General features: G+C 43.8%; 1 protein-coding gene and 1 long non-coding RNA gene across 2 annotated transcripts; one reads left to right on the top strand and one right to left on the bottom strand.

Moving 5' to 3' along the window:
• Nucleotides 1-10: 10 nt before the first annotated feature.
• LOC130208134 (insulin-like growth factor-binding protein 2-B) lies at nt 11-22,428 on the bottom strand. Its single transcript, XM_056437106.1, has 4 exons — nt 21,994-22,428; nt 12,906-13,057; nt 3,489-3,629; nt 11-1,067 (listed from the first exon to the last, which is right to left on the bottom strand). The coding sequence occupies exons 1-4, from the start codon at nt 22,352-22,354 to the stop codon at nt 909-911; spliced, it is 813 nt and encodes a 270-aa protein (XP_056293081.1). The 5' UTR covers nt 22,355-22,428; the 3' UTR covers nt 11-908.
• LOC130208165 (uncharacterized) lies at nt 3,846-10,353 on the top strand. Its single transcript, XR_008834369.1, has 2 exons — nt 3,846-6,801; nt 9,677-10,353. It is a non-coding gene; the product is annotated as an uncharacterized LOC130208165 (long non-coding RNA).
• Nucleotides 22,429-23,904: the final 1,476 nt, after the last annotated feature.

Genomic DNA, 23,904 nt, shown 5'->3' with positions numbered 1-23,904 from the left:
CGCATACATGTAGAGTAAACCAAGAGGCTATTTATTTCAGGACAGTGTCATCATAAAAATCATAACAGTTAAAGAGATATTATACACGTCTTTTGAAAGCAAAAAATATATTTTTAAGCTGTATTGGACTATCCTTTTGAATTATTTTACACAAACAAATAAATCAAATTCGCACTCGTACTCCTTCACCTTCCCACTGCACGCTAGCTGCACAGCGACCAATCACAGTGGAGCATTTAGCGGCTGAAGAACCAGATATTTGTCCCCCAGGAGTTGGTGGCGAAAGTTTAAAAAAACAAGTGTGAATATTGGACATAACTTTCTTAAAACCAGAACACGACTAGAAACGTAAACGTAAACCACCCCGCCGCCTCAGCTAATGTGTACAAGTCCGCCCCTAAAAATAGTTCCCAACAAATAAACAATTTAAATTCATGAAACTTTTTTGAAAACTAGTTTTAAGGGCATTACTTATTACCACGAAACAACACATATTATTATATATCCATATAGCATGATGTAATTACTTTTTCCTGGCATGTTTCTTTATTACAACGAGATCGAGCGCTGTAGTTTGAGTGAAGCTAACGTAAGTCCGCCGCTAAAAAATACTTTCCAACAAATAAACAATTGACTTCTCACTAAACAACAACAAAAACATATCATTATATATCCATGCCACCTGTCTAAAGATATAAATGTTCACTTTACACATCTGAGTCCCAAAGACAAGGCGGGGAAGTCGTCTGTTAAGCATTGATGAGATGGTCACACTGTTGGGTTCGGTCTTTTTATGTGAGACGTCAACTCCAGGAACAATATTTAAACCTTTAACCTATTGAAGAACAAAAGAAAAAAGCCTTCCGACATCGCAACCTCTTCTACAAATCCTCCCAGGTCGCGCTGGACTAGTACAACGCCGGTTCTGTCGGCGTCTCTCTGAGCTCCTCCTGGAACTGGTCACAGTTGGGATCCCCTCTTACTTTCGGTGTCGCCGGGATCTGGACCCCCGTCACGGGGTCCACGCACCAGCACTCGCCCCGCCGGCCGTGGGTGGACATGTTGCACTGGAAAGAAGGACGACAAAAACACACAAGCTGGACCAGTTGGAAAACACTAGGGAGGAAAGAGGGAGGGGTGGGAAATAGAGGGGGGGGGGGGGGTTATTGTGGGTCTTCTGGTGTCGGGGGGGCGATTGGATGAGCGTGAGGGCCGTGGTCCGGGTGCGATGACGCCGACGACGCTCACCCAATAACAGTCCATCCTCGGGTCATGCTGTCTCCCAGGTACTGCACACCACACTCTCTCATCTGGACAGCCAGAGGGGGGGCTATGTGAGACTGCTGTTCATTGATTATAGTTCAGCTTTCAACACCATAGTCCCCTCCAGACTGGCCGGCAAGCTGATTGAGCTGGGACTGAACACCCCCCTGTGTGCTTGGATCCTGGACTTCCTGACCGCCAGGCCACAGGTGGTCAGGGTGGGCAGACACACCTCCAAATCCCTCACCCTGAACACAGGATCCCCCAGGGTTGCGTCCTCAGCCCCTACTGTACTCCTGTACACACATGACTGTGTGGCCAGGTTCAGCTCCAACACCATCATCAAGTTTGCGGATGACACAGTGGTGGTGGGCCTGATCTCCGACAACGACGAGAAGGCCTACCTGGAGGAAGTTGCTGATCTGTCACTCTGGTGCCAGGACAACAGCCTCATCATGAATGTCACCAAAACTAAGGAGCTGATTGTGGACTTTAGGAGGGTACAACAACAGAGGACGTACTCACCACTGGGGATTAACGGGACTACTGTGGAGAGGGTGAGCGGCTATAAATACCTGGGAGTCCACATCACCGAGGATCTGACATGGTCAACGAACACAGACACTCTGGTGAGAAAGGCAAGGCAGCGCCTCTACCACCTCAGGCAGCTGAGGAAATTTAAAGTTTCCCAGAGGATCCTTCAGTCCTTCTACTCTGGAGCTGTAGAGAGCGTCCTGACAGGAAGCATCACAGCCTGGTTTGGCAACTGCTCCGCTCAGGACAGGAAGGCTCTGCAGAGAGTAGTGCGTTCGGCTGAACGCACTATTGGAACTACACTCCCACCCTGCAGGACTTGTACACCAGGAGGTGCAGAACCAGAGCCGGCAGGATCATGAAGGATCCTCACCACCCCAACAACAGACTGTTTCAGCTGCTGCGGTCAGGCAGGCGCCTCCGTAGTCACGCTGCAAGAACAGAGAGACTGAGACGGAGTTTCTTTCCTCAGGCCATCAGGATTGTGAACTCCGACCTCACCAGGACCCCACATAGACCCACACAACTGCCCTCTTAGGCACACACACACACACACACACACACACACACACTTACTGTAAATATTGTGTTGTTTTTTATTGTAAATAGTGTGTACTTGTTGCCCTTGCACATTCCTGCTGAGCATTGCCACTTTCATTTCACTGCACACCCTGTGTGTGTATGTGACAAATAAAACATCTTGAATCTTGAATCTTGAATGCCCCCAACTCACAACCCACACACACACATGCCACCACCGCACACACAAACACACGCACACAGCCACATGCCAGAAGACCAGCCCCCCCCCTACTCAGGAACAAGGTCGTAATTGAAGTGGACACAGTGTACGGCGCACGCGAGGCGGCCCAAAAGAATGAAGAGCCGGGGGGGGGGGGGGACAGAAAGAAAAGACTTTCCATTTTCTTCCTTCGATGAGAAAGAACAAATAAAGTGACAGTTACAGTAATTACCCGGCGACAAGGAGGGACAAGGAGGAGCCGAGCGTTGAGGAGGTGCAGCGTTGCTCCCTGGGAACCCAAACAATGCTGTTGTTTGTGGCCGGTGATGAAAATGTTGGCCGAGTGGTTGAGAATTAGGAAAACTATGGCGCCTGTTAAATCTTCTTTTTCCTGCGCAACTCCCCCCCCCCCCAAAGGGAAACGCTGGATACGTGACCTTGTTTGTCCTCCGCTGTCTGATTTCTATGGACGAGCAGAATTCAAATTCAAGCCCCCCACCCCGGTCGGAAGCACACGTTTCGTTCCCTCGGGCTCAACAAAAGTCTTCCCATGAAGAACGCCAAGCGGGCTTACTGCCTCGTAACCTCGGGCTCGGGGGCCGAGGCCTCGCTCGCCATGACGACACACACGTACGCACGGAGTGTTGAGCAAGAGGAAGGTGTGGGGGAGTTGTAAAAAAAAAAAAAAAAGTATGATGGCAGGTGGGAGTGAAGGGGGGAGGGATGTGATTTTACGAGAGAGAGAGAGAGAGAGCCAGAGAGCGAGAGAGAGAAAGAGAGAGAGATGGAATAACCGCTAATGTGAGCCGAGTAATGACACGGAGAGTGGTGTAGGATTGGACAGGTGTCCAGTTCAGCCAATTTGGATAGTCGCTTCGTGTTTGAAGTTGCTCACCTGTATGGCGACCATTTTGGATAGTAGCTTTATGAGATTAGGAGACGCACTCACCTGTTTGAGGTTGTACAGACCGTGTCTGTCACAGTTAGGGAACTTGAGTCCGTACAGGTCCTCCAGCGGGCCTCTGCTGTCCTCCGAGGTCATCTTGGAGATCTCCTCCAGGACGCCGTCCAGCTCCTGGTGACAGGCGCTCTGAGGGAGGAGCCAGGACAGCGGGATTCATCGGGTGTATGTGCCTCGTAAACATCTGAGGCAAATGTGTGATTCCGGGCAATCAGAAATAAACTAGATTGAATTGAATGTTAAATACAGTGCAGAATACCCCCCCGCCGCCACCACCACCACACACACACACACACACACACACACACACACACACACACACACACACACACACACACACACACACACACACACACACACACACACACACACACACACACACACACACAATATAACACCCAGTTACACCAGCGTATCAGGTTGCCAGTGGGATCAAAAGGTCTGGTCCTATGAAATTAGTTGGCTGAAGATGAGAGAGTCTGCCATGAACCCTATCTGACATCTGAACATATGGATGAAAGGTAATCTTTCTTTCTTCCTCCGGCTCACTCTTTTAACACGTTCTCCTGTAGCCTTTGATTCTCTCGATCTCTCTCTCTCTCTCTCTCATAAACCATCACCTCAGTGCATACAACCCTCCAGTTTTACTGCTTTTCTCCCTGCTGCCGTTTATTAAAGGCTAAGTTAAGTCTATTTTTTTATGGCACACAATATATCACATGCCATATGTGTGCGTATATATACACTACCGTTCAAAAGTTTGGGGTCATCCAGACAATTTTGTGTCTTCCATGAAAACTCACTTTTATTTATCAAATGAATTGAAAATTGAATAGAAAATATAGTCAAGACATTGACAAGGTTAGAAATAATGATAAATATTTGAAGTATTAATTTTGTTCTTCAAACTTCAAGCTCAAAGGAAGGCCAGTTGTATAGCTTATATCACCAGCATAACTGTTTTCAGCTGTGCTAACATAATTGCACAAGGGTTTTCTAATCAGATATTAGTCTTCTAAGGCGATTAGCAAACACAATGTACTATTAGATCACTGGAGTGATCGTTGATGGAAATGGGCCTCTATATACCTATGGAGATATTTCATTAGAAACCAGACGTTTCCACCTAGAATAGTCATTTACCACATTAATTCAATTCAATTCAATTCAGTTTATTTGTATAGCCCAATTTCACAAATTACAAATTTGTCTCGGAGTGCTTTACAATCTGTACACATAGACATCCCTGCCCCAAAACCTCACATCGGACCAGGAAAAACTCCCAAATAACCCTTCAGGGGGAAAAAAAGGGAAGAAACCTGCAGGAGAGCAACAGAGGAGGATCCCTCTCCAGGATGGACAGATGCAATAGATGTAATGTGTACAGAAGGACAGATTTAGAGTTAAAATACATTCAATGAATATGACAGAGTGTATGAATAGTTCATAGTAGGCATATTCCACGATGGAGACCTCCACGATCCATCAGGCAGATGGCGGTGGGGAGGAGTGGGCGGAGTCTCAACAGGACAGTGGCGTAGTCAGGAGCAGGAATTTCCACGACCCAGACCTCGATGATCCATCAGGCAGATAGGATCTATGCCGTCTCATAGGGTCCGATGACCCCATGAGACGTGAAGTCAAAAGGACTCCGGGGAGAAAGCAGAGTTAGTAACGTGTGATTGAGAGATGAAAATTAATCCCTAAGGAGAGAAAAAAGAGGAGATAGGTGCTCAGTGCATCCTAAAACGTCCCCCGGCAGCTATAAGCCTATAGCAGCATATCAAGGGGCTGGACCAGGTGAACCTGATTCAGCCCTAACTATAAGCTCTGTCAAAGAGGAAAGTCTTAAGTCTACTCTTAAACGAGGTGACTGTGTCTGCCTCCCGGACTGAAATTGGAAGCTGGTTCCATAAAAGAGGAGCTTGATAACTAAAGGCTCTGGCTCCCATTCTACTTTTTAAGACTCTAGGAACTACAAGTAGTCCCGCATTTAGTGAGCGCAGCTCTCTAGTGGGGCAATATGGTACTACAAGCTCCTTAAGATATGATGGTGCATCACCAATCAAGGCTTTGTACGTTAAGAGAAGAATTTTAAAAGTGATTCTTGATTTTACTGGGAGCCAGTGCAGAGCAGCTAGTGCAGGAGTGATGTGATCTCTTTTCTTAGTTTTAGTGAGAACACGAGCTGCAGCATTCTGGATCAACTGGAGGGACCTAAGAGATTTATTAGAGCAGCCTGATAATAAGGAGTTGCAGTAATCCAGTCTCGAAGTAACGAACGCGTGTACCAATTTTTCTGCATCTTTTTGAGACAAGATGTGCCTGATTTTTGAAATATTACGTAGATGAAAGAATGCAGTCCTTGAGAGTTGCATTACGTGGGAGTTAAAGGACAAGTCCCGATCAAAGATAACGCCAAGATTCTTTACAGTGGTGTTGGATGCCAGGGCAATGCCGTCTACAGAAACCACGTCACCAGATAATTGATCTCTGAGGTGCTCAGGGCCGAGTAAAATTACTTCGGTTTTGTCTGAGTTTAACATCAAGAAGTTGCAGGTCATCCATGTTTTTATGTCTTTAAGACATGCTTGAATTTTACCGAGTTGGTTGCTCTCCTCTGGTTTTATCGATAAATACAGTTGAGTATCATCTGCATAACAATGAAAGTTTATGGACATTAACAATGTATAGTGTGTATTTTTGATTAATGTTATCTTTATTGAAAAAACAGTGCTTTTCTTTGAAAAATAAAGACATTTCTAAGTGACCCCAAACTTTTGAACGGTAGTGTATATTTATATATGTATATATATATATATATGAATATAAAGTGTTATTGGTTGCTGATATCCCTTCTTACGCTGCGAGACACACGCATTAATGAGGTTCTGCTCCCGCTAACATGAGGCAGCAGGCGGGATCAGCCAGATCAAGAGGTTCTGAATATATATGTGTATATACAGGGGTGCACATAACTTTTTCAGTGAGTTACACAGGTGAGTCCCGGGAGATGGGCTGTGTCTACTACCGCGCACTTGAGCACTTCGAGCACTGACTTTCAGTGTTCGAAGTGCGCCACTGAAAAAACCAGCAGAATTCAGTGCACTGAAAGTACCCGGATGGTGCACTGCAAACGGGCAAAAAATGTAGTGTAAAACGATGGACACTACTCGCCCAAGCGGCCGCCATCTTGGCGACGTAGCGGAAGAGGAGGAGCCCTTTCGCCAGCTTTTCATTTTATTTCTAAAACAATGGCGGACAGCACAAGCGGTAGACCACGAAGCTACGGACCGTAAATGTAAGTATCAGCGGTAATTAGTACACATTGTACTGGTATTACAATGTACTACTAACATGCCATTCTCAGATTAGTGAGCATACCTAGGTAGCATTAGATGCCATTGGATCTGCATGGCAGTTATGATAAACTAGCTGGGTAATCCACCACCCGGCCAGTCCGACGAAGGTGCACTTTTATCGGACACTTTTCGCTTGACGAGCGGGGGCAGGTCGGCTCCAGGCGCTTGCTCCAGCGGCAAGTCCGACGACAGATAGCTATGTCAGTCATCGGACAGCAGGGCTGGATAGGCCATCTGGCATACCGGGCAAATGCCCGCTGGGCCGCGGTAGTTTTGGGCCGAGCCGGCCGGCCGGTCAAAAAAAAAATGGCCCATAAATCGGGGACAGCGGCCCATTGGTCCATTTTCTATACAGACACAGGGCTGGCCCAATCAACAGAGAGAGAGGTTGGGGGGGGGGTTTACGCACGGTGCTGAGCCTGGATACTTGAGAGATGGAGGGGGAAAAAGCACACAAAAACGGAAGGGAGGCTGGGAAAAAATTATAGAGAAAAAGAAAAAGAGACTCGAGGCAGATACTGCCAAATGTGTCAACATTAGGGACATGTTTGCTGCTGCTGCTCCCACAAGTTTAATGTTAACATTACCACAGCAGCAACAGGTTGAAGAGGAGGCTGGCAGAGAGGAGCAGGAGCAGCAGGGTACAGATACAGAGGAAGCAGGGCCGAGTCAGCCTCGAACTTTAGTTGATCCGGTAAGGAAAATATAGCTACAGACTATAGCTACAGCTGGCTGACGTTACTACACAGCTAGCTTAGGCGTGCACACTTGGCGTTTTTTTTAAATGAAAAACTCCGGCCGGAGCGCTTTTTCAGGTAGAAAAAGACGCTGGCAACATTTGTTACAAAAAGCAGCCGAGAGCGTCTTTTGTTGTTATAACAATGTTACTACAACATTTTCGCGATAGTACAAAATGTTAAACAGGTGAATAAGCTAACTACCCAAGACAACAACACTGTCAACATGTTTGAATTCATGCACATATCAATAATCAGTTGATGTGTTTGTCGTAATGCACTTGATGACAATATAATTAGCTAGCTAGCCAACCACACAAGCTAGCCAACCTACTTGCTACGCTAGCTACCTTTTAGCTTTTCAGCCGGACAGGTCTTGCTTGTGATTGGTCAGCTGTCAAAAAAGTGCTTGACGTAGCGTAGGGCGTTTTCTCTGAGAAGTTTAACTTTTTCAACTGGAAAAGACGCTCTGAGCTGCAGAAAAACGCTCCCGATGGTGGAGAAATGAGGGCTCAGCACGGTCTACTCCATAGGATTATAGTAAAACGGACGCTGGCAGCTTAAAAAAATACCCATAGTGTGCACACACTGTTGTTGGGTGTCACATTTTCATATATGTTGAATGTTGTTTGTTTTAATGTGCGGAACTCAGGAAGAATAGCTGTCACCAAGATGGCAAATAAGTTAATGGGGATCCAATTCAACAAATAATCATCTTAGAGGGCTTATAAAGATGTCGATGTGTGATGCATGATGACTCCAGTGATGTCATTCAGTGACCTACAGTATGGCAACAAGAACAAAAAAGCTGCATTATTATTATTATTATTATTATTGCAAAACTAACAAACATACAAAGAGAATAGAACATGTATAGCCTACAAAGAGCCAATGTATACAGACAGCCACTATGTCAAATACAGTAGTACAAAGTAGGAGCAGATACTTATAGTTTTAATAGCTTTCTTATTGTTTTGGACCTTGTTAAGTTAAAGTTAGGCCTACTTGTAATCATCTCTCCTTGACTCTGTATGTCCAGGCAAGTCAAGCTGCAGTTGGAGTGGAGGCTAGAGGCGGAGCAGTGGAGGATAAAAACAATGAGGAAGAACAGGGTGTAGATTACTTTGCCCGTCCTGACCCTTCATTGAGGCAGGCTTTTTTAAACTACCATCCCAAACAAGAGGCTAAAAGCCCTGTTGTGAGGAAGGTGTTCACCAGAGATGGAAGTTGCAGGAAGTGGCTGACATACAGTGAGGGACGTCACAGTTTGTTTTGTATGTCTCTCTCAAAGGCTGCCGTCATTTGTTTGAAGAGAAGAAATTTCACTGGAGTGGACTTCACACTTTCTTTTTTGTTTAGCAGTGAGTTTACAGTATGCTGTATTTATTACTAGTACTAAATTATTTGAATTTATTATTTAATATAATAAAACATTTGAAATTATTCTTTGACTTCTGGTGCTTTTTATTTGATAACATTTTACTTCTACTGTACTTGAGTCAAGTATGGAGATTGTGTACCCCATGGCCACCACCGCCAGTCAAGAGTGAGTGAGTACACTGGTCTATTTGCACTGGTACCATTGCTTACTGCATGTAGTCATCTTTGTAGTGGTTTGGGGGAATACTGTATATATATGACTGTACAGCACGTTATATAAGACGAGTATATAAGGCGAGTATTTTTGTGCTGGTGGGTGTGGTCCGACCGATTGGGGTGGGCCTGTCTGGGCCAAAAATGCCAGGGCCTAATTGTTGTCCCAGTCCAGCCCTGTCGGACAGTGTTAAACAACGGCTGTTCTGTTAACCAATCGAAATAGCAATTTTAATAATGGATTAACAATGGATATGCTCAGTTTAATAACGGGTTAACATGACACCGCGAACGTTTGCACACACGCTGCCCGATAATTAATACCGTTACGATAGCTATCTAAGCTTATCCTTCTAGAAATAATTGTAGCTTTCAATCATCGTTGTGTGTTGTTTTTTTAATGTCGTGTATGTATTAATTTAAATGTAATCGTGGTCTGGGACATAGCATTGAATGGCTATCCTATTTCTGTTTCCTGCCCCAGAGACGTTTCCTGGAGGTGCTGGTGCTGGTCCTCTGCTGCCCTCCCGACATCTGCATCTGGCTCCAATGACCTCTGGCACAAACCTCACATCCACCTCCAGGGCCTTTAAGAAGATGGACCACCATCGCGTCTTCAGTATCCCGAAGGACCTCTCCACAACACACCTCGCCTTTGACAGGCAGCAGTTGTAGCTTGGAGGTGGACAGGCTGCCTGAAGGGGGTCATGAGGCAGATGGGTTGGGACAGGCAGGGATAGCCACCATCCCCAAGGATACAGTATCCTGGTGGAGGGTATGACTGCTCATAGAAGATGGGGCTGTTATTCAGGACCCTGGCATCATGCACTGAGCCCGGGGCCTGTCGAAGGCCCTGGCCACCACCCGATAGGAGGTGGCGCTGGCAAGCCAAAAAATACAAACTAGACAGGAGATCTCGGGGCCCCAACCGTGGTCACAGTCAGTGCCCAGCACAGCCATGAGGGCGTTGAATGACACTCGGTGAGCCTGAAGTCCACCCTCATGTCACTGTGGCCATCACAATACAACGCCAGCAGTGGCATTGCAACATTGATACGGCAGCGCCGCTGGGACTGGGTGGCTGCTGTACAGTGTGTGGGGAGGGGAAGGGAAGATTATATTAATATGCAAGTCATTTTATCAATAAAATGTTGTCATTGAGGTTGTGTAGTCTTTTATTGCGTTTTCTGATTTATATTAGAATTGATGCATGTTTGTAACAATAATTAATATGCCTGTGTTCAATTGCTAATTGATTCCTGTATCAGGGTGAACTTCACTACAACAGAGATGTGTGTCAAAGTAGGCCCATTACTGTGTGAATTCAAGCAGATGATGCCTATCATTTCAGTGGATAATTCTTAAAACTAATTGGAATCTAGGGACAAACATGTACAGATTTATCATGTTTTATTTCCATATGGTGTGTTTGTGGATTGCAAAGAAGAAGGCTACTTCTGACAAATAATTGAGAATTTAGCATACCTAGCGAGGAGAATTTAATTGCAACTACTACATGAAGCTATGCTGTGAAGGTAAGGCAAAATCACAATTAAATTTACATATACCATCTCGACTTCAGCCAGAAGGCGGAGGCTCCTGCCGCGATTGTGGAGGTATCGCAGTTTCCACATGGGGTGGAGAAGGGTAAACAAGGGACAACAAGAGGGCAAGAAGTGCATTCATTTTGTCAGTTTAAGGGTTAGGGTATCGCAAGCAGATTTGCGTACGTCACTCCCGGCTTAATTTCGCGGGTGCCGTGAACAGATTTGCGTCCGTCACTTCCGCCAAGTGGTTAACGTAAGTGTTCCATTTGAGACAGCACTTCATCAGCGACGCAGTGCACTGCAATGCAGTGCACTGAATTGCAGTGCACTGCATTGCAGTGTACTTCGTTAAGTGCGCGGTAGTAGACACAGCCATGGTGTTTGGGGGGGGGCAAGTGACTTTTTTTCATCCGGATCGGAGCTCTGCGGCGCGCGAGACGGAGATCGGAGTAGTGTTAACGCGACACGTAGAGACAGTATGACATGCTGCTGGTTAGAGACGACCAACAACAGACGGATTGTAAGCTCATTCTGCGCATGCGTTAAATGCGTAAAAAAATAAATAAAATTAATCCTGTTATTTAATCATAACGCGTCAACGCGTTATTTTTCACAGCACTAATATATATATATATATATATATATATATATATATATATATATATATATATATAACATGATGTAATGCATAAAGTGGCGTGTCGAAAAACAAAAAGGTTTTAATGAGGCCAAAGATTAAGAATAATAAAACAAAGAGGAGTAAACTGGCGTTGCGGGGCCTTTGTGTGAGAACAATAAGAGGAATGTGGCGCAGACGAGACTTTTAATGAACGCTCGTATTCAAGGAATGGAGGTTATTCCACGTGTGACACAAGCCCAGCTGACATCTGAAGCATGATGACTTACAGTACGTGACCTCACAAGAACAAGCGGAACAAAGGTCATCCATTCCCAACACCAGCTGCCCCGAGGAACCAGCTGCACCACTTCTTCTACAGCGTTTCTCTTTTGTTCCAGCGATGTTGCTCCCTCCTTCTTCTTCTTCTTTTTACTTTGTTGTTGTTGTTGTTGTTGTTGTTGAGAATTGTTTGCCGCGTCGAGACATACATGAGCCTCCACATGTGTCGCCCTGTCCCCCCCTACACACACACCCACACACACACACACATACAGGGCCTGAGCTCATTTGCATGAAACAAAGAATACAAGTGTTTTGTACGCCGCCCCATTATTAAGGGATTCCCGGAACTGTTGTTTTTACTTTTTCCTTGGAGCTGCGTTCGAGACGCAATAATTGGGGTGTGTGGGTGTGTGTGCATGTGTGTGTCTGTGTGTATGGGGTGGGGGGTAATCTTTAGACTGCATCAAACTGCCAACACACATTCCACAGTGGAGGGCAAAACAACAACAACGAGACTGAAACTCTCTTCATGCATCATTGGAAATACATCACTAAATGCACAGAGGAGATTCGCTCGGGGAATAATTACAAATAAATAATATGAGCATATTATTCTTATTTTGAACCGTTATTCAATACGAAACACTTTTCTAAAAAAATGTGTCGGGCGACAATTGAAATGTCAACAGATTCATTTTCACACAACAATTCTATAAATAAACTCGAACTCGGCCACGTTGTCGGGACCAAAATGTAATTTAACATTATATTAAATAGGGATAAAAATGTGCTCCACACCAGGTAAGCCAGTAACAGTTTGGGTTTAAAGCGAGGGTGAAGTTCGGGGGGTTGTTGAGAGCGTGGTTCAGACAGGTCGCCCAGGGGATGAACGTAAGGCCAACGTATGCTTGAGTGGACGAGCGCCCAGAGGAGGGCACTACTGTACCAGACAATGGGTTTCACACAGCTCATTATTGACCGCCAGCTTTACGATACACAATGTGAACTGGGAGGGGGGGAACCAAGCGAGAGCAACGGGACCCTACGTTCATGCTAAATTACCCTGGACTTTAAAAAACTTAAATATCTGCTCTATGCCTGTAAGAAGGTCAAGTACCTAGATGTCCTTTTAAAATGTTTAATCTAGTGACGTGGTACCTTACCCGCTGAACAACGTTGAATTTGAGTGACAGAAAAAAAAAGCTGTGAGGAAGCTCATCGTGAATTGTGAAAAAAAGCAGTTGAAGGAATTTTGTTAATCTGACCTGGAACACTTTCTGGGTCCGAGGGTCCTCCAGCTGATTGGTCTTCATCTTGGCCTTGCGCTCATTCAGGTGTTGTTTTCTGGCGGACTCCTGCCACACCGAAGCATCCAGGGCGGGTCTTTTGGCGAAGGGGTTCTCCGTCCCGTGGACCTCTACGCAACAGAACAAAGACACAAACCCAAGACGGCCAAGTTAATCTGCAGCATCTGCACCATAAACTCTGCCCGGGCCTTCCTGGAAACGCTAATCTATTCAAAGCCTTTTGGGTGAACTCTCTGGTTTTAATCAAGATTCAAGATTCAAGATTCAAGATGTTTTATTTGTCACATACACACACAGGGTGTGCAGTGAAATGAAAGTGGCAATGCTCAGCAGGAATGTGCAACACTATTACAAATAAAATGTGTGTGTGTGTGTGTGTGTGTGGCAGTTGTGCTATGGGTCCTGGTGAGGAGTCCTGATGGCCTGAGGAACTCCGTCTCTCTCTCTGTTCTTGCAGCGTGACTACGGAGGCGCCTGCCTGACCGCCAGTCTGTTGTGGTGGTGAGGATCCTTCATGATCCTGCCGGCTCTGGTTCTGCACCTCCTGGTGTACAAGTCCTGCAGGGTGGGAACGCACTACTCTCTGCAGAGCCTTCCTGTCCTGAGCGGAGCAGTGTAACATTCCATACTTTGGGGTTTCTCAGAAAAAGTAGCTTGAGCATTATTTATTCCCGCCTTAAAGGACACATGTTACACTCGCTCACAAAACTACCTCAACCACCCTCTCTACATCTATTTAAACAACGCAGTCATCTGAATAGAGGAGGATCCATTCTCTAATCACATATCCAACAGCAGGCCCTTCGTCCTAATCCCGAAATTACGAGACGACTCCACGTCCTAAAAGTTACACTGGCTCACAAAACTGCCTCAACTACCGTCTCTACATCTCTTTAAACAACGCAAAGTCATCTGCATAGAGGAGGATCTTTTCTCTACTCACACATTGATCTAACAGAGGACCCTTCGTCCTAATCCCAAAATTACAGGACGCCTCCACGTCCTCAAGGCATCCCTTTTTGTACCTCGTGTCACTAATTCTATACCGGACAGTCTGGCTGTAATTACTATGGCGACATGGAAAGGCCCATGGGGGTCACTAGGCATTTCGTTGTAGACAAAACACAAACGATGGGCGATAGCAACTTAATCCCGAGCAGACACAAAGTGGGATGACACATTATTAAGAGAACGGCAGTCCCGGAAAATGAGACCTATCCTTCCTGTGACTGTAAAACACAAAAGAGGGATGAACACCGTCCGGACATTTTTATCAGCCGAGTCATCGTCGACGCAGACTAAATGACCCCGAGATCGTCTGACACCGTTCAACAGGGAACGATTAAAGAGCCGAGCTCCACAGCGAGTCATTGGCAGTGAGTCCAGACTCGTAAGGAAGTTCATCACTTTTGATGAAGGCCTTTAATGCTGAGTGAGCAGGTTTTTTTCTGTGTGTGTGTGTGTGTGTGTCTATAATTAGCGCTATTAAAACCGCAGCAGAACCCCGAAGTTGTAAATCACACTCGAGAGGGAAAGGCCTCCCCCCCCTTTCTTCAGCACTGATATGTCGGTCCACGTGACTTTTTGGGCAACACACATTTCTGTTACTGTCTGTCCAAATGATGGTGTTTTATAAGACCCATCTTTTCACATGCAAATGTTAAATTATTAAGTTTTATTAAGTTGTTAAAGAGTAAATAAAGACTATTCATTGTATCAAGAGGACGCTTCAAGCTAGGTGCTTTTAGTAGGCATCTAGATCTCATGAAGTTCCCTATGAGGGACATGATTTATTAATAATGCAGTCGGAGACTGAGATGTTCAGAGTAATTCACTCATAACTGACTTTACCGGAAAGCTAGCCAGATCTAGCGAAGGCAAGTTAACGCAGTTTTGTTTTTCCGCGTTTGTAATTCTGTTTACAGAGACTGCCGCCTAGTGTTCAATGCGACTAAATGCATCTCTTCACTGATGGGTAGAAAATACCACCACAGATTTTTTTCAATAGTTTTTTTATAATAATCCAAAAGAAAAAAAGTCTTCCTCCTTTGGGTTTCAAGATGCAAGAGCTGGATCGAGCGCACATCGCTGTCCCATACACCCAAAATCGACTGTACTGTATATTGTCAAATCTTTGTTCCGTCCTTTCTATGTTTTGTTTTTTACGCGACTCAAAAGTCATAAATTCCAACCTCCAGCTGAACACACACAGCTTAACATTTTGATCCAGGTTTTGTTCAGTAAATCACTAACAGTGGAATCATTCCTCACATGTCGTGAGAGCTTCTGCAGAACACATTAAAACACATTCAAGAGGCAGCGAGAGATTGATTTAATTATTTCATTTTAAACGTCTGTTGCTCTAACAAAAAAAAACAATGACGAAAACGTGGGTGAAAAGCGATATCGAGTGTGTGCCAGAGCAAAAAAGGCCACACCCGGTGGAGCGTGACTGTTGAGGGCGACGCGAGATGCAACTATAGACAAGTTGTAAAGGTGTAGTGGTTGTGCTGAAGATCTCTCGTGACAGAATGTTCCAGGGAGAGAAAGAAAAACACCCAAAAACACGTCTTCAGCCAACAGCTGTCATCTAACTGCTGCGTTATTGATTCTGTCTTTAGTACCATAGAAACTATACCTGTCTCGAGCTGTTGGCTTTGGGTATTGCCTTTGAGCAATGCTTTCACAGTTCTCTCCTAGCACCGAATGAGTAATGTCTTTCCAGAGTTGCTCAGCATTAATGCGTTCGCCCTGTTATTGTACACGGTGAAAACATTTTTGAATAGCAACTATCGTTTTGTAGGAGTTGAAAAGAATGTGTTTTTTACAAAATTCAAAATGGCGGAAAATGTAAGTGGGCGGAGCTTATGGTCATAATGTAATTTTTTTTAGAGCAGGTCTAAGGGGACAGTATGATGAATTTTCAGGTAATCGGTCATCGGGGGCAAATAACGTAGCCTTTTGAACATAAAATACAGTCTAGGGGGTGCTATTGAGCCATATTAGCATTTCAAAGCTTTCAAATCATATCAGGTAACTACATCTTTGACTTTAAATGTGTGTGCTAAGTTAAGTTACGTTTCGAGCATTTTAAGTCCTTCTAAAGCCCCTTCGTTGTTTGACGCGAAGAATGGGTTGCCACGGCAACAGTGTTAGACGAAACATAAAATGCTTTTTCTTCTGGCATCATGAAAGTCTAACCTTCATGTGGAACAAATTTGATGTTGATCTGATGTACCTTCTCAGAGAAGGAAGCCAAAGAATAAACGATTTTTGTTCCCGTTGCCACTAGGTGGTGCTAAGACCATAATTAGAAAATAGCATATGGATGTCTTCAGGGTCAGTATGTCATGATGTATGAGAAATATGGAGCAGATTACATAATGTATGGTCGAGTTACAACTACGTACATTTTCATGGCGAATGGCGTTTCTTTGCCGGTCCGGCAAACGCACATATTTTAATATTTTTGAAATCCTTCAAAGACTTTTCAAGACAAAGGTCTCAAGACCATACTGTCCAAGTTTGGAATCAATCGGGTTTAAGCTCTAGGATGAGTTAACTGTTTTACAACCCTTAAAATCATGAAAAAAGGCCAAAAAGGCATATTTTGAGGGATTGATTGTAGCGCCCCCTAACGTTCAAATATTATGAAAAAATTAAGTTAGGTTAAGTGTGTCCTTGTGGACATAGACTACTAATTTGGTGAAGATAGTCAAAGTGATTTGGAAGTTAGGTGTCTTTATATATTAGGCCACACCCTTTGGATGTTCATTGGTCCATATCCTCTGAACGCAATGAGATATCAACAATTCCTGAAAATTATTCATTTAAATTGAACCAATAATGGACCTCAGAAATGTTGGTATGAATCGGAACAAGCGTTTTGAAGAAAAGTGCAAAAAAACAGTTTTTTACTAAATTCAAAATGGCGGAAAATCTAAGAAGGCGGAGTTTAGGGGTTACATTGGCAATTTTGTAGAGCAGGTCCGAACGGACCTGTATGCAAAATTTCAGGTCAATCCGTCATTGGCGAAAAAAAACGTGGGTACGAACACTCTAGGGGGCGCTAGAGAAAAAAAAATTAGAAACAAATATGAAAACTCAATAATCAAAAAAATTTCGCCAGTCTGCTTGTTCATGTGGAATTTCAGTTTGCTGGGGCATACAGTGTGCGGCCAGACGACGTTTGAACACGACAAAGGATAATAAACCTTTGAAAAACAATAGGTTCCTCTCCGACGAAGTCGACGAGGACCCTAAAAAAATAAAATGATTGTCACCCAACTCTGTAGTTCCCCAAATCTCTTTAAAAGATGTGTCTTTACACTCGTCTGAATTTTACCTGAAAAAGTTAAGTCAATGTTATAAGTGTCTTAAACTTTTCCTTTATCTAATGACCACCAGGAGGCGACTCCTCTGGTTGCAAACAAATATTTAGATTTTCTCGAAGCCTCTGAGAAAATTACCCTACTTCTCATGTGATCGATAATCTCACCATAATCTCACCAGTGTGCTTTCAGATCATACGTGTTAATTAAAACATTTTGGTTTCTTAAAAAATGTCTGATTCAGCGTTTTGTTCTTCTTAGCTTAAAATAAACCAAGATGGCGACGGCTAAAATGCAGACCTTGAGGCTTCACCAACAAATAGGTGAAAATGTCTGACAGGGTTTTACTCTCCTGTTTTGGTCTCAACACTTTTATTAGCTCTTTTTTGAGGCAGACAAGATTAATAAAAATGACTATATTGATCTTTTTCTGAATCTGAAAGGCAAATTTGCATTTTATAAAACACTTTGTAACCTTGTTTAGATAAGTGCTATACAAATACATGTACTACCATACTAATTAGAATTTGTATAAGTACATAAGTATCTTATTATTTTTGTTATATTATATACAAGCATACACTAAAACTCATCCACTGATGATTGAAGTATGAGTGCCTCAAAATTGTACTTAATTAGAGTACTTGTGTAATTTTACCAGTCTTGTTCTAAGAGTAAAATCAAGCTCATTATTGTTGTAATAATATCATGCAACATGTAACTTTCCAACATGACCTCTTTTTAAGATTAGCACGAAGAGGGGAGGGGCTTCCTATTAACACCTCGGGAGGCAGTTTTCTCTGAGTTGCGGGCCCCGACATGCTCCTCACCCAAAGCGATCTCTTACGTCTTCACCTTTTTGGCTGTGTGCTGACACACACAACGACATCGAGTAATTAAAGACCTGAGTGCGGCTGAGGGAGAAGGAGCATGTCTCAGCAGAATCACCTGCAGGGCAACGAGGGCTGTCACGGACCATCAACAGCACAAGAAAAGAAAGAAAAGGAGGGCAGAAGCAGACGGGAGAGGGTTGTGCATGGAAAGTGCAAACGAGGCTCGCACAAGGGCCGTGGCTTCCTATTGGCTGGGGGAGGAGGGGCTTGTCAGTAAGGGATTGGTGGTCTGTATAGTTTTAGATTGCGTGGAATACACACAGACACATACACACACACACACACACACACACACACACACACGCCCTTCTGTTACCAGATAGTGGTGCTTTGGACTTGAGGGAAAAGGCCAAACTGTTCCATCTGATAGTCGCAGCCGGAGATAAGCGAGGCAAAAACAACATTGGATATCCCGGACTGCGTTCCAACGCAATGTTTGTAAAAGTTTTGCCTCGTACATGATCTAAACATGGCAACGAAGTTTAAGAGATGGTTTAAAAAAAACACCCACTTTAAAGTCAGGGAATTGTTTGTTAATGTCATTCCTAGATGTACTGGACCGAGTTGTAGAATACACACAATGCCCTTCTTTTGGCTTTGTGCAGTAAAAACATACACATTTGGATAACACTGTCAGAGTGGCTCGGGTCTGTTCAGCGCCAAGAAATACAGTGAAACTCCAGAGCAATGTGACTTTCAAGAAATCACAACCCGCTTAATCAAGATAAACCTCAGACTGCGTTTATCGAGCACTTTCATGAAGAAACACGGACACATTGATGTTGAGTTTTTCTTTTCTTTACAAGCCAAGTGCCATTTTTGTGGAATCGAAGTATTTGATCTCAGCTTTTCAAGTAAGTGCACAGAGAGTTGTGCTGAATAAAGAGTACACGTTACTAAACTGACCTTCCCCTGCAACACAGTGCATGTTGACACATTACAATACAAATATCAGATGAAAAGCGATGCATCCGGGTCACTGATAGATGATCCATGGTCTCCCCGAGACAGTGAATTAATCGTCTTTCTCCATGTTTAAAAGAAAGAAAACATTTTAAATCAAGACCGAATCTCACACACACACAGACAAACTCATTACTGGCCTGAAAAATTTGTGGCCGCTTCGAAGTCGGCCCCCATTGCAAAAATGGTTGAAGTGGAAACCATAACTATATGACACGCTTTTCAATTATCGGAAGAATTCAAACGATGGATTGGAATCGTCTGAGATCTGAATGATGTCACGTAAAGTGTGCTCACACCAAGGCTTATGCGGTGTGGTTGATTTGAACTCCGGACTCTTTACTCAGGTCGTCACGCCGTGTAATTTCTGTTTAGTTCAGGCAGGCGAGAAAGAACTCGGAATCACATCAAATAACCACAATGAAATCCTCTTTTTTTTATTTTTATGCATTTCTCTTTCAAGCGAAATTCGCAAATGTAATCACGACAAAATGCCGGAAACGTCCCCAAAACATGCATTTTAATGGCCGACAAAGGAGATAGATGTCGACATCCGATAGCCTGCAGTTGCTCAGCCTTAAAAAAGGCCAAGCACAACACAGCGGAGCGAGGGCAAACCGCCGGCTGAGCCGATGCTCGTTTTCAGCTTTCAGCTTTATGTGTTCTGACTGGATTGAACACCAAAGACAGTAAATCACAGCGGAGGGCGCAGACAAGCACATCGCGCTGAGCTAACGTTACTGGGCCCCGCGGCTGTTTTCCCTCACCTCTCCTAACGAAACCTCAAAGAATCTTTCGAAGGAAAAAGCAATTGAAGATTCCTGCATAAAATTAGGTTCACCTCAGTTTTTGCTTGTATGAAAGTCCGAGGAACTCATCGGTTACGTGCCTCTGTGAGATTACCCGAGATGATAGTATAGAAAAGGGGCTTGATTAAGAAATGAGGTGGCACATGTTACCGTGGACAAGTGCAACTTTTACCCAACACTGAAGGGCACACTTGGTTTTCCATATTTACAGCACGTTACAACTTCCCAAATGCAATTACTTTTTAAAATGTGTATGAAATCGCTTTCCCTCAAGAACCATAAACATCATCCTTTCAAAATAAAGCTCTCCCAACAGGAGAGCGAGGAGGATAAGTGGGTCACAGACACGTGATGGGTTCATCGGAGGGATGCTGCATGTTTGCCACCCGCCCGCAAAACAAATCACGTGTCAATATTCATCTTCAGGAATCAATGGTGACCCTTTGACCCCAATAACTGTATCGTGGGATAGCAAAGCTCCACATCTCTGTGTCCCTACAGGATTTACGACGTAAGTACTTTGGGTTGTCGTCGTGACCAAAGATGTTTGGTGTAGATATGGTTTGTCTGAGTCCTGATTCTAAACAAACGCAGTCTTATTGAGTGACTATTTGAAGGTAAATATTTCAACATTCTGCTCAGTTATGCTGGCTTGGTGACACTGCCACACATGCAGAATATGAAGTAATAAACTAGACAATCCCTGACGAATGCTGGAGGGATTTGTAATAAAATGACAGCATGAATTTGGCATTGGACCACTCAATCTCCAAAGAAAGATAATGCGCATTCACAGTGCTACAGCACTTTAAGGTGATAGAATCACACCGTATCATGATCCATAAATTAACTAATCAAGGTAACATTTGCCATAAACACTGGCTTAATTTCTGAGAAGCCATCAACTGCCTCCACTCTCAAAGGAAACATCAGGAAGTCTTTTTCTATTAAGTAATAAGTTAATCAAAGGATCTGATCATCTCGAGCTAATTGAAAGCAGCAGCAATGTCTCCTGTCCAGTCAGGAACATGTTTTGGTTTCACAGATCCAGTGTGGATTTCTGATTATTTTTTATTTTGATCTGTGCTACATCTTACATGTTTAATTTATTGTCTGCATGCCATTTCCAATTAGGGTGAAATATCCTTTGAAAAACCACAATTAAGTAATTGAATAATGGCCTTGATGGGAAAATATTATTTTGTTTCTGGGAACTCCTCTAGTCATAAATGAAACTACCAAGAGGAAGAAACATTTTTACTGCTCCACCTTTACCAGCTCAGCATGAAAAGGATTAGCAAAGGAATGCATCTATAATTATAATCTGATAATAGACCTAATTTATATTCTTCAGAAATAGAAAATGGGTGGCCCCACTTTAATGTTTTTAATGCAGGTATTTAACGTGTCGGGTTGTCACAATATGAGACTTTGATATCACGGTTATTGTCAGGAAATATCTCCATTTACTCTATGTTAATCACGTTACTATTTATTTTTTCTTTCACCAGGAATATTACGTGGCGAAAATGCCATATATCCGTCAATTCTTACCTTTCACAATAAAGGTCTTGGATATCATTTTCAAATGCTAGTATTTCATATGGTATGTTGTTTATTCATCGTGCAGGCTTTTATTTTAATCTTCTTATTTACCTTTCCTTGGACTTTTTCCACCTAAGCTTTGCTCTGCCATTTGTCATAACATTAAAATTCAAGCTTTGTTGGATCAGTTTGTGTATCCACCAACTCCTTCAGGAAATATCTGGCTATTTAATGACTAAATATGAAAATAGCTGCCTGTGTGTTGCTTGAAACAATGTTGATGAGAACCAAACTGAACCAACAGCTAAGTCGTGAGCCAAACCAATGAACTGAAAAGGCTTAAACGCTCGGTGGAGCTCAGACTAGCAGTAGAGTCTGGAGAGTTCATCAGCGAGTGACCTTTTACACTTTTGTCATTTGCTCCATTATTCACGTTTTTCGTTCCTAGTGCAGCTTTCCTTTTAACTTTCATCTTTCTGCACTTTTCTTTCTGGAAATAACTTACCATTCGTAGCCTGCTGGTCCAGACTTGTCGTGACATCCGAGTCCACTTGTTGTCCACATCGTCCTAAACCGTGGATGAGCTGTTGCAATGGTAATTCGGACTCGGTGCTTGGGTAACACCTCCGGCCGCCCGAGCACCTCGGCGTGTACACTCCACAAAGCTCCCCTTCCTGCCTGGCACACAGCGGGCAGCAGCCACAGCCCGGCTCCCTCACTATCTCTGGACACGGCGTCGTGACTCTGGGACACACAGCCAGACGCTCTGCGGTACAACTTTGGCATCGGAAAGCCAGATCCCCGAGTAAGAATCCAGGCAATGCAAAGTACGCAAACAGCCACCTGTAAGTCAAATACATGACCATTCTGATGCTTTCTTGGTTTATTAAGTGACTGCTGCAAGTCAAAATGACCCGTGGAAGTTAATAGTATCAAGCTCAGTAGACTGAAAGTCAACTGTGTGTGTGTAAACATTGCGATGCCACTGACAGGGTCCTATCTCCTCTCATATTACTGCCTCACTGTGAATGAGGAACAAGAGGGCCCATTACTTCAAAGTGAATGTTTGATTGACTGATTTTGGTCAGTATGGTAGGTTCAAAAAGTACATTGTAAGATGAAGTCGAATGCCCAAAAGGTCCATCAGGAGTTGACTGACGTGATTTCTCAGACATATGTGAATCGACCAGGAACAGGGGCGAACAGACCATCTCCTCTCGCGTCGCCTTTTGTCTTTTTGATAGCCGTCAACTGAGATTAATTCTTTCTCTGTATTGACAAGCACCAGGGCAGGACTTGTAGCGCAGTCTGATCATGATGTTGTCCCTGGAACAGAACTGGAGGACTTCTTGCTTATCCAGAAAATATTTTCTTTGTCTGCCCCACTGGCATTTTGGCAGCACATTGCAGGAAGCAACATATTGAGCCATACTGAGAGCCATTGTGAGGCGACTTTTGTGCCTTTAATTTTTTGTTTGCAGATCTTGGATGGATTTGGAAACCTAACCAGTGTTTGGCACAGCGGCTCGAGGGCGGTAAGAATGAGCAGCTTGTCCTTCTTCTCGGCTCTCTAATTCACGACTTCCTCCCTTTCTTCAGCGAGAGCTTTGGAACACATCTGTAGCTTTGACAGGGCTGCAACGTGGATCATTCATCACTCATAGATCACCTCCAAGTACTTGTTTTGAAGGTTGAATCCCTAAAGGTTGTGATGACGCTAATGGGATCAAATCAACTCTGGAGTATCTCTTTGCTGAGGAGATGTTCTTTTTTTAACGTCAACTGTGCTCTTTTCCTGATCCTAACTAAGTAGTTTTGTTGCCTGAACTTTTCACTGATGCACAACTGATCCAGGCTCAGTTTAAGGCTTAGGGCCAATGACCAAGCTGTGTTATTTGATGCATTGGTCTGGGAACGTATTGGCAAATTAGGCATTGAATGTTAACCTTTGCTGAATTTCGGAGAAATCTACAGACTTAATAAGTCAAAGCGTAGTAAAAATGTGACATAAATGTTTCCTTCCACTAAAAAGACAAAAACATAGCCCAAACTACTCTACTATCAATGAGTCCAACCTATACGGTTCTTTGAGTTCTTGGCGATACGAGCATCTAACACGGTGACAAACTACTTTTCTGCAGTGAGGCCATGTTTCGAATATTTAGCAATAGTTAACTTGTCACAAGCAAATTGTTAAGTCAAGTGGGATATTCCACTTGGTTGGGTATGAATAGCTGTCGTCCGGTGACAATTCTCACCTGTGTGCAAAGAGACATTTGGTTCTTTTTAAACGTTGGTAACGGCTGCTGATTGGGTTTTGGTGTCTTGTTTCCTGTTTTATTTTGAAGTCCTTGTCTCTTGTGTCTTCTGTTTCCCTTCACTTCCTGTGATCGTCTGCCCTGTCCATGATTGTTTA

This window comes from Pseudoliparis swirei, chromosome 2 (genome assembly GCF_029220125.1).
Source record: "Pseudoliparis swirei isolate HS2019 ecotype Mariana Trench chromosome 2, NWPU_hadal_v1, whole genome shotgun sequence".
Taxonomy (NCBI): domain Eukaryota; kingdom Metazoa; phylum Chordata; class Actinopteri; order Perciformes; family Liparidae; genus Pseudoliparis; species Pseudoliparis swirei.
Note: the sequence above shows the minus strand (reverse complement) of the source record. Positions and strands in the feature narration are given on the sequence as shown.

Excerpts from the sequence above, each read along its gene's own strand:
- LOC130208134 (XM_056437106.1), bottom strand. The coding sequence starts at position 22,354 with ATGGTCATGTATTTGACTTACAGGTGGCTGTTTGCGTACTTTGCATTG. Across the intron at positions 13,058-21,993 it reads GGACCAGCAGGCTACGAATG|AGGTCCACGGGACGGAGAAC; the intron begins GTAAGTTATTTC and ends TCTGTTGCGTAG. Across the intron at positions 3,630-12,905 it reads GGACCCAGAAAGTGTTCCAG|AGCGCCTGTCACCAGGAGCT; the intron begins GTCAGATTAACA and ends CTCCTCCCTCAG.